We start from the raw sequence: 13,839 nt of genomic DNA, 5'->3' as shown, positions 1-13,839 counted from the left end.
TCACGTTTATACAGCTACACGTACACGCGCCCCTGAACTACAGTGTGTGCCTACCACGACTTCTGCAACTCTCAAGCAACACTCTCCATCCCTATCCCTCTCTAACCCTATTCCTCCCTACCCTCATTTCTATTAACCCCTATCTCTCACTACCTGTCTTTCTCTACCTCTCTCTTCTTCTCTACAGCTCTTTTTTACCTCGATTTTTCTCTACCTATATGTCTCTTTCCCTCTACCACTCTTTCCATCCATCTTCGTCTCTCTCTCTACCTCTTTATACAACTTTCTCTTTTACCTTTATCCCTGTGTCTTCCTTTGCCATTTGTAGTCTTGTGAGAACCAACACGGATGGCATTACTTTGCCCTGAAGGCTACTTCTGTAATTGTAACTCGTTTGCATTGATTGTTGGGTTACATGGTGATTTTCACCATATAGTATCAAAAAAAAATTTCTAACTTTTTAAAGACCACGCAAGTGACGGTAATCACGAAAAATTGCGTGAATTTTTACACCCAATATATAACGCTTGCTGAACATCCGTTTAAATTATTAGTGACAAAACAAAAATGCAAGATTTATAAAGTGTTTAATTTACAGGAAGGTATCTTATGTAATAATAGTAACTAGAAATTGTAATATATATATATATATATATATATATATATATATATATATATATAGGGTGTAATACCGAGCTTTCAGATCTTCACTTCGCAAATTGTAAAATAAAGTTGGACGTCTCCAAAAAAACAAATCAACACAATAAATGTTTACAAAAAGTATACACGTAGTTTTAAGGTGCCTTGCAGTGGTCAGGTCCGCTGCCTTAAAACTTCGCGCTTCGCCGCGGGCGTCGGCGCATCTTCCCCTCCCTCCTTTCACCACCTAGTGTTGTGTATTGCTTCTCCTCACCGCCCCTCCTGGGGTTGGCGCATGCGCGCTGTGCCGCGCCGATTTAATATAAGCAGCTGTCATGGTTTTATTCGGTCTTGTCGATCCTACTTCTCCAGCTTCATTAGCTTCTTCTGTCAGTCACGAGCATGTAGTCAGCTAGTCTTCTTTTTTTAACGACGTGTGAGAGCGTCCTCGGGAGGGGGGGGGAAAGCATGTAAGTGTATTCTTTCTTGTGAGTGAGGCGGTGGCCCTTGCTTTAATGTAACTTGAACGTTTTGGCTGTTTTGTTTAAATTCTCTTTCGGTCGCCACCTAGAAAATTTGTTCTCCCCCGAGACGTCGACGTTGTAAAACTTATAACAGCATGTAAACTTTCTCGCGCGTATTATTTTGTGGTTCACGTATTTTCTTTGCCTTCAGATTCAATGTAATTTTCTGTATTCGTGGCTTCTGCCATGTGTGGACACAACGGCCCTTTTGATGGTCCGTATAGGGACCATACCGCTGTTACTTGCGTTGTTCATGGCTCGTATATACTGTACCTAAATTTGTTTAAATTGGGTTAAATATTGTTTAAGGCTAACGTATTTTCTGGAGTCTGTATACCAACTTTATGTATTAATATTCACAGACAGCATAATTTATTGTTATTGTATTACCATCAGTATTATGTATTGTGTACCTTAAGTAGGATTTTTGCCTTATTAAATGAAAACCGCATAAATAATAATTAATGTAATTGAAATAATCTGTCATTTTGCAGTCCCTTTTCACAGATACATTTCCTTAGTCCATTCCCCCCTATCCTAGTAGAAAGATAAGCTGTCAGCCTAATGAGCCAGTTGATAACTTAATAATATAAGAAAAACTAAAATTTAATATACAAAAACATTTATTTAAAATTTAACTTGATATCGTGCAAATGAAATTATATATATAATTATAAAAATAATTCATTACAAAAAATGGTTTTTAATGAAATACCTCTTGAAAAACTATACTATTGAATGTTAATTGTCTCTGGTCATTCAAAAATCTTCATTACTCTGGATTTTATTTACTATACATCAGGATGGCAACCATATTGACAGTGCGATTTGTATGAAGGTGCCCAATTAAATATAATTCCAACAAAATTAGCACGATTTAATTAAAATGTGCCTTAACACCTATTCGCGATCACTTTAATCCTATCATTAGCGTTGGAAATTGACACCACAGTGGTTGGTAGATTCATATTTACAAATGAAGGCCAACAACTTGAATGATATTAAAAATATATGCGCTGCCAAAACGTAGCAAACTAAGCCACGACTCACTATTTCATTAATTTAAAATGCTGAAACCATCGCGTCGTCAAAATATGACGCTATGTCCCAATGCATATTATCTTTGTGCCACGGACTCGGAAGCAATGCTAAGAGGAACAAAGATAAATGAAAATGTTACACTGTAAGCGCATGAAAACAGAATTCATAGAGCGTTACAGAGTCAGTCAGTGAGTCAGTCAGGAACTCAGTGAGGAGCATATTTATTTTTATGAATTAAATGTGAAACTAGCCATAATTATTTATGCTGGAAGCGAGAAGAAGCGAATGTCTCGTGCGGTGCGGCTGGTTGAGAGACAAAGCGCTGGACACTACTTGACATTTGCGTAACAAAACACGCGAGTTTGCGTATTCGACTGTTTCTGTGGCTTGGAAGTTTATTTCACAAATATTATCACCCGTTATTGAAAGTTTTGGATCCAAAAAAAAAATTAATGAATGCCGGAAGACGAGCCAAACATAAGAAATTAAAGGTGAAACTCAAAAATAATATAAAAAAACTCTTTCGCCTTTTATTTTATTAACTTAACTTAACAAAGCATACAATTGTTGTCCTATATAAATACAAATATGTATGTTGTATATATTCTAAATATCGGTTGAATGATCAGGTTCTGCTTTCTGTAAGAAAAAGAAACGGCTGCGACAAACGCCACTGCTTTTTCCTCTTAACTTTTGGTATGATAAATTCTCAACACATTAAATTTTAATAAATATAGCAGCGAATTTATAAAATGTAACTAAGAAATTGCTATAGTTGCATACGCATACTGCCTGAGCTTCGGAGATAACACAAGAAAAACGGCATTATACCTATGTTTACAACTATTTACATCCATGGAAGATCAAGCACTCACCAAGTGATACTTAGCTTCGAAAACACTGTAACACATCTATGACATGATGGAGCTATAGTGCTTTGTAGCCCTACATGTGTTTGTATTTCTTTTCATCACCATGGTCAGATACTAAACGGGTGCATTTAAGTAATATCTACGTAATTTAATTTAAAAATAATAATAAGCTTCTTCACAGCTTCAAGGTGTCAAAATCAGTTGAATTATTACTGGTTTTCAAGAATAAAATTTTCAAAGATTCTATACAAATAATTAAGAGTTTAACTATAGCGAGATATAACATGTAGATATATAATACTCGTTCTCTAAAATCAATTCATTCGTTCAGCCTTAGATGCATAATTTATTCAATTTTATTGTTTAATACATGACTGCATCCCTGAAAGTTACAGCCTACTGTTATAGAGACGAGATACTCACATCACCTATATATTATAATATGTTAAGTCGGTATGTTTATTGGACTAATAATTGTAGTACATATTTCGATCCCGTTATAAAAACTTACAAATTTTGTTGAGAGATTTATTCGTTGAAACGGTGGCTAAGAAAATGTAACGCATTATTTGTTTTTCACAGTATTTTAAAATAATAATTTTCATGAATATTTTATCGATAATATTCGATGGTGGCTTGACATTACCTAGATCTAACAATTTGAAATTGCTACTAAATAGTATATAAAATTTGAAAATTTTTATTTGTACGCATTTCCCCTCTGCCATTATGCCTGTTTCTGTAAAAAGGTTTTTGTAGTTGTATAGTGCCAACCTGTTTTGGACAGTGTCTGTTGGCTATCACTTAAAATAGTAATAAATAAAATCATGAAATTGTACAACTCAACTCCTCCGTACACTGCATACAGCAGCGAGGGTAGAAAACAACTTACCTACGGTGTTCAAACCATAAATGGAGACTCCTTCTGATTGGTATGGTAAAACAAAATGCGTCCATCTGAAAGAGCACATTCCATTGTGTAATCAATACATAAAATAAACTTACATAATGAAAACATTACTGTCTTGTGGATACGTGTAATATATACGCCAAATCATTAATTAACAAACCGTATGAATTTATGCGGTCTGTAGTAAAGTTAATGGAAAGTATTATAGTTTGCAAATACTATGCTTGATGTAACAACTTGGTGAAAAATACACAAAAATGTTAACTATAACCACGTAGTATATTTTATTAAAAAAAAACTCAGTATGCACATCCTTCCAGTTAAGTGGACTACACCTCTTCAAATAATTACAACTTGAGAAAACTAGCATAATCATTTAATGGCATTTTAAAAGCATGCAAAACACAGCCCTATATTTAAGACAACTGAATGCTTGCTAATGCAGTTTGAGGGAAACAAGCAATTATCAAGTAATTCTGAACTAGTAGCAGTCAATCTGGCTTCGTTTCAGTTCACTGGTTACTGCCCTAAACACTGAGCATCACCATGCAATCAAGCCTCCATATATACATCATCTTTTCATATTAAAACACACTACACGTGAGACAATAATTAAGTCACAGTATTAACATGTTAACTATGAAAAACCGTTTCCATTTCCTCTTTATCAGTTAATAAGGTAATTCCTTGTGTCTTACAAATAACTATTCAAGTAATAATGTAGAACATCACTTTCTATTTATGACTTCGTCAACACTTAAATTTAACTTACATTTGTTCAAATTCACTGGGGTTCTTGTCATATTCTGAATACAGTAGACTGCGATATCTCTTGAGAAGTGCTATTGTGTTGTTGAAGAAGTCTTTTTCATCAATAACCTGTTAAATAAGTACAAAATGAGTAATATCATTATTAAAATTTATTTATTATCGTCAAATATCATTAAACGAAAGTTTTGTGTCAGAAAGACAATGATATTTCAGGATAGACTGCAGACATTTCATTGGTACATAGGCGCACGGGTATTGTCAGTATACACCATTATTTAATGAGGGGCTAGGGAACATAGAGGTTTAAGTAGAAATATTCATTCTGCAGCTTTGAGTTAGTTGCGTATTTCACCTCTGAAACATTCAAATTATATTTGGTATCGAGAACGTAGGTTTTTGTTACCAGAGTCACAAACTACTTCTAGGCTTCTGAGTTGAGGGTTGAGGCGTTCTTGGACATAGCTGCCACGAAGCAAGAAGCACATGGGCGACTCTAGAGCCGCGCAATCGCTCATGGCCCTTCCACTAGTATCGCCAGCGCCGGCCCTTCTCTCACTGACACACCAGCCATCTATACTGATAACAAAACTGCTCGAGGCAAACAGTCTGTATATTGAACGAAATTATGTAAAAACTATGGTAAATTGCTGATTACATTTTTGAGAACTCAAATATATAGTTTTTTTTATTTTTGTTTGTTTGTATGTTTGTTGGGCATCAATCAAAAACTACGTGACGGGTTTTGAAGAATTTTTTTATTAGACATGTATTTTGATTACTTTAAAATAAGGCTATATATAATAACACAATGTCAACCCTAAGGGGATGAGAAATGAGTAAATATGGTTTAAATATAATTAATTATATCTCTGAAACTAATCAAGCATCAGAAAAGATATTAGGTACCAATAGTTAACGTATACAAACTACTAATCACAATGTTCATATTTTGCAAAATTCAATCCCGAAAGCTTTAAATAAATGGGTAGATTTATTTTAAGTTTACTTATTACTGTACATCTCCGAATTTAATTCCGCGCAATAATCGGTTTATACTAAATTAATTAAGTGTAATAAATGATTTTCAGGTACTAATGCAAAATCTACCAACTCAGTTAAACAACTTATTAAAGAACTACTGTTTAAAAAATGAACTATTGTAAATATGTTTAATATTAAAAATAATATTTTCTTAACTAATTTTATTTAAGATGTTTTAAATGATATATAAACATACCTTAAGCTATTATCTCTTATTCACTGTTCTCTAAAATATCACCCTTTAGTTATGGTATCTATCCATTTAATAAGAGTTGGCAAAATATATTAAAACACAATTTAAATTATTTAAATTATTTTGTAATTCACATCGGCGATAGAAAGAAAATAATGGTGCGAGTTTGATTTTTGTTTGGCTAACGGATATTGCCATATCTTAGTTTTTAATTTTTACATTAGAATCCATTTGGGAAATAAGAGGGGTAAAAATATTGGAGATTTATTTTAATTAATACTAACCAAATCAAACTCAACCATGAATAAGAAGTTTGACATCATTCTGTACTCCACATTTCAAATAAACGTGCGATTGTATCAAATATCATTAAATAATGTAAGGTATTTCTAATAAGGTGAAATTATTTAATTAATCTAAGCATTGCTTAGGTAAAGAAAGTATTATGGTATAATTGATGGCATAAACTTTGTTAAACTGAAATAGGTGCGTGTTTTTTTAATTTCTGCCTCATGAAATGAAAAGTAGGTAGGCTTACCTAAGTGTGATTTAATCAAGGTAAAATATATCCTCGAACTCTCTAAAACAGAAGTTTTAAATTCAGACACTTAATCTGTAATAAAACTTAAAAAGACATACGCATAACCACTTTTAAAAAATCATTCTTAAATGTTTTTATGAAATAAAATCTTTATTTTTTTCATAATTTATTGTGTTTAATTAATAAAAAGTTTGGAATTAACACAAAACTTTTCTTTCAATGGTAACAATATATAAATACTCTGAGATTGCGTGAATGAAGCCACGTTTTAGTCGCTAGTTTGTTATATATCGTTAATTAAATTTATTAGGATTAAAAATGCTAAAGTGATATTTATTTTTTTCTTAATTTATAAACTTATACATAAATCAGCAAAACCACCATTAAAATTTTAGTTTACGGTTTACTTAATTCAATTGCTAAAAAGAGTTAATTTTCAAATTTTCCCGATTTCCCTGGGCATATATGTAAGGACAATCTCCAAAATTAAGGAACGTTGTTGAAGTAAATGGCCTAAGTCAAGCAAATTCAACAGCAACCACTAAAAAAAGCATGCCGAAATGTCGGGATCATAAACGTATAATTGGATGTGGCCTTGACCAAAGAGCCCAGATGAAGTTGCACATAGTCATTAAAAAGGTGGCCTCAACAAAGAATCCAAGATGATGTGGAATAGTAACATTTAAAAAAGAAAATGCCTAAACCAAAAACCATGAAGAAATTACACATAATCATTTACAAGGATGTACCACAAACTGAGAAGCGAAGTATAAGTTACACATCAATTTTAAAAAGTGGCTCAAACCAAGAAGCCAAAATGAATTTGAATTATATCATAAACAAGGACATGGCTTGGACCAAGAAGCCAAGGCAAAATTGCATGTCACATTTACAAGAATGTCGCTTAGAACAAGAAGCCAAGATAAAGTAGCATTTCATCATTTACAAGGACATGGCATCGACCAAAAAGCCAAATGAAGTTGCTCATCATTATTTAGAAGGACGTGCCCTATACCAAAAAAAAATGAAGTTTCACATCACACTTTTCAACGATGTGGCATAAAACAAAAGCCAATATAATATACAAGTTTTTGTTTAGACCAAGAAGCCACAATGAGGTTAAATATCATCCTCTACAAGAATTAGACCTCAAACGAAAACCCAAGTCAAAGTTACACATCATCATTTACAGGGACGAGGCCTCACCCAAGAAGCAAAGTTGAATTTGCATATCATTATTGACAGGAACGATCCCTCAACCTAAAAGCTACGTTAAAGTAGCACATTAACATTTACAAGTTTGAGGCCACAACCAAAAACCCAAGTTGAATATGTCCATATTCATTTATGATGATGAAGTCTCAATCATGTTGCAAAGATAAAGTTGCACATCATTTACAAGTATGTAGATTAGACCAGGAAGCTAATAAAAAGTTGCACATCATCATTTACAAAAATAAGACCTCAAAAAAGAGCCCAGTTTAAGTTGCACTTCATTAATTATCATGGTGTGGCCTTAACCAAGAAGGCAAAATAAAGTTGCAAATTATCATTTAACAAGGACAAGGGCTTAACCAAGAAGCCTAGATGAAAGTACAAAACATCATTTACAATGACGTGGTGTAGAACAAGAAACCAAATTGAAGATGCACATCATCATTTTAAAAAGTGTGGGTTAGGTCAAGAAGCTAAAATTAAGCTGCACATCATCATTTACGATGAGGTCTCAAACAATATTCCAAGATGAAGTTACACATCATCTTTTACAAGTATGTGATTAGACCAAGATGTCAAGATATAGTTGCTGATCTCATTTACAAGAATGAGGCCTTAACAAAAAAAGCCAAGTTTAAGTTGCACAGCAATATTTTCATTGATGAGTTCCTAACCAAGAAGCCATGATGAAATTGCACATTATCATTTACAAGGAAGTGGCCTCAACCAAGAAGCTAAAAAATGTTCCAACATAGTTTACTAAAACATGGTTTATGCCATGAAGCCTACATGAATTTTCCCATCATTATTTATGAGGACGAAGCCTCAATCACATTAACAAGGGAAGTTGCATATAATCATTTACAAGGATGGTGCTTATACCAATAACCCTAGATGAAGTTGCACATTATAATTTAAAAAAACATAGCCTCAACCACGATGCTAAGATGAAGTTACACATAATCTTTTACAAGGATGTGGCTTAGCGCAAGAGGTCAAGATGTAGTTTACAGGGACAAAGCCTAAACTACAAAAGCTAATTTGAAGTTACATTATTTTTTATTACATTTTTATATTAGATTTTTATTTGTAGTTCCACATCACCATTTACAGGGACATGGCCTTATTAAATAAACAAATTGGAAATTGGACATCATAATTGACAAAGATGTAGCCTTAACGAAGATGCCAAGATGAAATACACATCATCATTTAAAAGTACATGGTTTATACCAAGAAGCCAAAATGAAAATCAACATCATCATTTATAAGACAAAATCCTCATACAATATGCCAAGATGAAATTACACATTTTTTTTACAAGTACTTGGCTTATACTAACATGACAAGATGAAGTTCCACATAATCATTAATAAAAAGGAGGTTTTAACCAAGAAGCCAACTTGAAGTTACTCATAATTATTTTCACTATGTGATCTTAACTAGAATTTAAAATGAAGTTTCAAATCATTATTTACAGGGATGTGGCTTAGACCAAGAAGCCTAAATGTAGCTTCAAATCATCATTTACATGGACGAGATACAACCAAGAAGCCAAGGATGAATTTCCACATCATCATTTACAAGGATGTGGCTTGGACCAAGAAGTCAAGATGAATTTACATATTATCATTTACAGGGACATGGCTTGGACCAAGAAGCCTAAATGATCTTGCACTTTATCATTTACAAGAACAGGGACAACCAATAATCCAAGATGAAGTTGCACATCATCATTTACAAGTAAGAGACCTCAAACAATATTTTAAGATTATGTTAAATGTAATCATTTACAATTATGTGGTATAGACGACTAAACCAAAATGTATTTGCACATTATCATTTACAAAAATATGGCTTAGACCAAGAAGGTAAGAAGAAGTTTCACATCATCATTTACAAAGACGAGGGCTCTACCGAGAAGCCATGAAGTTAATATTTAGTATTACAAACTCAAACCGCCAACATTCTTTTCTCATGACCAGTTGCACAATTAACCTTTAAGCGTGTTAATTTTTCGTGAACTCGTTTGATCATTGTTCGACCATATATTGTGTTGTAACATTCTGTTTCGAGCTTTACGAAAATATGAATCGGAGCTTCGAGATTAACCGACAGTCCTGGCGATTTGACAATATTTATAGACTTTAGGTTAATATTTTAATGAGGCATTAATATTTGAGAAAATTTACAAAATTCATAAGAATATTCATAAAAAAAGGTTTATATTTTTGCTTTACGTCCTCTTACCACATAAAAGAATATTTATTTTAATTATTTTAATGCTCGTTATTTTATTTTAATTTTTTAATAATTGATTTTTATTTGATGAAAATAAATGTATATATTAAATAGACGCTTGCTTTAACAAAAAAGTTAATATTTAAGAGTGTATCGGTTTGTGATAACTTCCAAATACCAATAAGTGTTTTTCAGTCGTTTTAAAAACTCAGCTAAGATGAGGCAGCCGCGTGGTGGCAACCACACTAATCACATGCTCGCCGTGTCATAACCGACTGCAGTGACTTGATACCGTTCCATCCCACAAATATAAATGTATCAAACATTTTTTTCGACACTGTTGCCGTTTGTTGCCGCAGATTTAAAATGTATGTACTTCGATTTACTCGAGCGATGATCTGGTACATTGATAGAAATTACAGAAAATTTACTGACTTTTCCACGAATAATTCACCTAAAATTAAATAAAAGTACATTGTTATTTAAGATAACTGGCTCTTCGTAGAAACTACATCGTGTTTAGATTTCCAATTTCGGGTTTTAGAGTACACACACGTAGACAAATTAAGAGAGTTTTATTTGCACGAGTCTTATATATGTTTTTTTATTGATTTATTGTGCCAGTATTCCAATATTATAGTTTCACATTAAATTTCATAGTAAATAAACTTTTTACCTGTAAATTTACAAAGATAACGGTAAATTTGCGAAGATCGCCAGATAATTTGTAAGCAGCGTTCTTCGCAAATTTAAGGTAAAATTTTTTAACAGTTTAGTCCCAGAATATGTTGGCGTAACGTTTAAAGGAATGATCGTGAGATCATTCTTGGACCATGGGCAGAATGGTGCAAGTGGCCACTACACGAGTGAGTTCCGGGGCTCCTCAGGATTAGAGTAACGGACATTTCACTGATTTTTTGGTCGCAAGCTATAATGAAAATCATCATACTATTTCACTGTTTTCATGATCATGTTGTTTGGACACGCCTCTTAACGACTGTGAGCCAACTATAAAAGCCCAGATAGGAGAGAAGTAAAGGAATCAGGTAGTGTCTATTAAAGAGAAAAAAAAGGCTTCCACTTAGAAATCAGCAAACGGAAAATCACACGTTGATTGATATAATTTTCGCCTGTTGCCAAAATAATTCGTGATATTTTCGGGTCTTTACTCAGAAGCACACTTTTTTTTTCACGAAAAGATTCTAAATCTGTGTCCATCTATGTAGAAAAACATTGTTTCGTGATTGATTTAGTTTCTTTCAGGCACAGGTACTTGAATCACATCGATTCAGCGCGAAAGCAAATGCGTCCTGAATGGCTCGGCCTAAAAGGGCAACTCACAATTAAGAAACTGCTGGCGTGGGCATACTCTTTTGCAGTCTAATGGGCGTTCATTTCTTATCCTCGAGGAAAAATTCAATACATCTACACTGTTAGAAGTTACAGAAAATTTACAAAATTTTCAACAAAGAATTTAACTCAAATAAACGAAGAGTTCTTCGTAATTTCAAGTAACTGAATATTTGTAGAAAGTACCCCGTATTTCGACTCCCGAGTTTTATGTTTCGTTCTAAAACAAAGTCAAACATACACGTGGACAAAAAAAGAATGTTCTTACTGCAGATTTAACCAGATTTTTAATTGTTTGTTAATACACCAAGAATATTAAAAGAAAGTGGATTTAGTGTCCGTACATATACCAAGATAACCATAAATTTACAAAGATCCCTGGATAATTTGTAATCAGCGTACATCGTAAATTGAAGGTGAAAATTTTAACAGTGTACTCCGTGTTTAGAGACTGAAATAATTCATAAATGTGTGAATATTATCTGCACATTGGTTGCTGACTCGAGAGATGTCTAGACTGGGTTGTCCGTGATTCGATACATCTTTGGCCCTGAGTCTCTCATTGGCCCAGAGTCTTCCAGATAAACTGTGTGCCAACTACAAAACAATCACTTTGGTATAAATGTTTATATTTTAGCCTATCGCAAATTGAAACCACGCATTTTTTCTGTTATTACTAATTATAGCAGTAGTAGATAAAAGGGGCTCAGGTTATTTTAGCTATGGCGAAGATTGAATATGGGGTCAATGGCCGATCGATCTCTGACGTCATGGTGGCCATCTTTGGTTGTGACATCACAGTCTTGGATGAACTTGAACTTGACCTTGACCTTTGACTTTGATATTTGACCTTGACCATTGACCTTGAATTTCGCCATCTTGTCATTGACCAGTGACCTTCATCGTGCTATACAGTCTATTTGTGAAAAATATCTACTTGCTAGAAGAGCCAGACTTGCACGTGAAATGCAAAATGAAGAGATGTTTAAACCATCACTGGTCGTCTCGACGAACTTAAAAATACGGAAGAACCAACCATCAGTGTGAAGACAGAAGTTGATGACGAGATGCGTACTACAAAGAAGAGGAAATATAAACCATCTCCAGAAAAAGAGGGCTTTACAAGTACAGTCTATGCACAAGAAGAAAGTACGGAAACGTTTACACCAAGTTAATGCAATGTTCCGGCCATACTTGAAATATTTTACGAGTCGGAATAACAACATGACCAACGGAATGTATATAAAACATATTAAGTGGTTCCTCGGTGCTAAAGAAATATACTTTTTACCAGGAAATATCTTATATGTAGAAGAGTACAAAACACATGGGACTCCAGGTCTGAACTGCAAAAAGGATTTTTCCCCCTTTTGGTTTTTTAACCCAGCCCTCTTATGACTCCAGGTCTGTACGAATTGCTGTTTCACAGGCAACCTAAAGGCTATTCTCACGAAGATTTGCAAGAGAAAAAGAAACTTCTAGAATTAACTCATACGCATTTTCGCGTTAACAAACCAGAAAGTGGCATACATATAAAGACGAAAATCATGAAAAAATCTACATTCTCACCAATCTCTTCAGTGAACTAGCAGTACATGGTGAGGGTTTAAAAAAGCTATTAAGAAGTCAGATTTGACTATGTGTATTGGGACGACCCAAACGAATTGTTGACAGGTTAAGACTTCTGCATGCTTCTCTTAGTGCAGGGAACTATTCACACATCAACAAAATAGTCTTCATACTCGAAGATCTTAGGGAAGCCGGCTGTATACAATGAGTTGAACTGGAATCGCTCGCGAAATCCAAGTTTCTGCATGATGAAAATACCTTCGCCGCAAAGTCGTAGTGCGTGGACTTGATGATTTATTTCAGGTGGATCTTGTTGAGACGATACCATTTTCCCGAATAAATAAAGGTTTCAAGTGCAGTTGACGGCCATCGATATGGAAACAATTTTGCCTGGGCCAGACCTGTAAAATCAAAGTATTCAATCGACTTAACCCAGGCCATGACGTGTAACGTCGCACCTGCAAACGGATTTCGGCAAAACATTTTACAATGAGACCTTCAAGGGTTTGATAAAGAAGTTTGGTATCTAACACTACTCTATATTTAATAATGTCAAAGCCTCTGTTGTCAAATTGTTTAACAGAATTTTACGTACTAAGATGTGGCCACAGTTCACGGCTAATGGATATGAATATCTTGCCAAAACTAATAAGCGAATACAATTCCACGGTTCATTCAACCAAGAAAATTAAGCCTAAAGACGTGAAAGACGATCGCCTGCTTCCAATAGTGTATTTCAACACAAAGAAGAAAGATCTACGAAAGTGTAAAACTAACTTCGGTGATATTGTGTGGATCTCTAGGCAGAAAGACATCTTAGAGAAAGTTTTCACTGCAAATTGGAGTCCAGGACTTTTATGTGGTACACATGTTCGCGAATCGGAGCCTAGGACCTTCTACCTCGAAGATTTGGACCAAAAGCCTATTCGCAG

At 34.1% G+C, this 13,839-nt stretch overlaps 1 protein-coding gene across 3 annotated transcripts in view; it reads right to left on the bottom strand.

The window, feature by feature from the left end:
- LOC134527079 (endothelin-converting enzyme 2-like) overlaps positions 1–13,839 on the bottom strand; it is a 137,341-nt gene that overhangs the window by 32,442 nt on the left and 91,060 nt on the right. For all 3 annotated transcript variants that reach the window (XM_063359423.1, XM_063359425.1, XM_063359424.1), the window contains exons 12-13: positions 4,759–4,865; positions 3,969–4,033 (exon numbers count right to left, since the gene is read on the bottom strand). In XM_063359423.1, coding sequence (XP_063215493.1) covers positions 3,969–4,033; positions 4,759–4,865 — 172 coding nt within the window. The remainder of the gene's footprint in view (positions 1–3,968; positions 4,034–4,758; positions 4,866–13,839) is intronic.

The sequence above is a fragment of the Bacillus rossius genome, chromosome 1, assembly GCF_032445375.1.
Source record: "Bacillus rossius redtenbacheri isolate Brsri chromosome 1, Brsri_v3, whole genome shotgun sequence".
Classification (NCBI taxonomy): domain Eukaryota; kingdom Metazoa; phylum Arthropoda; class Insecta; order Phasmatodea; family Bacillidae; genus Bacillus; species Bacillus rossius.
Note: the sequence above shows the minus strand (reverse complement) of the source record. Positions and strands in the feature narration are given on the sequence as shown.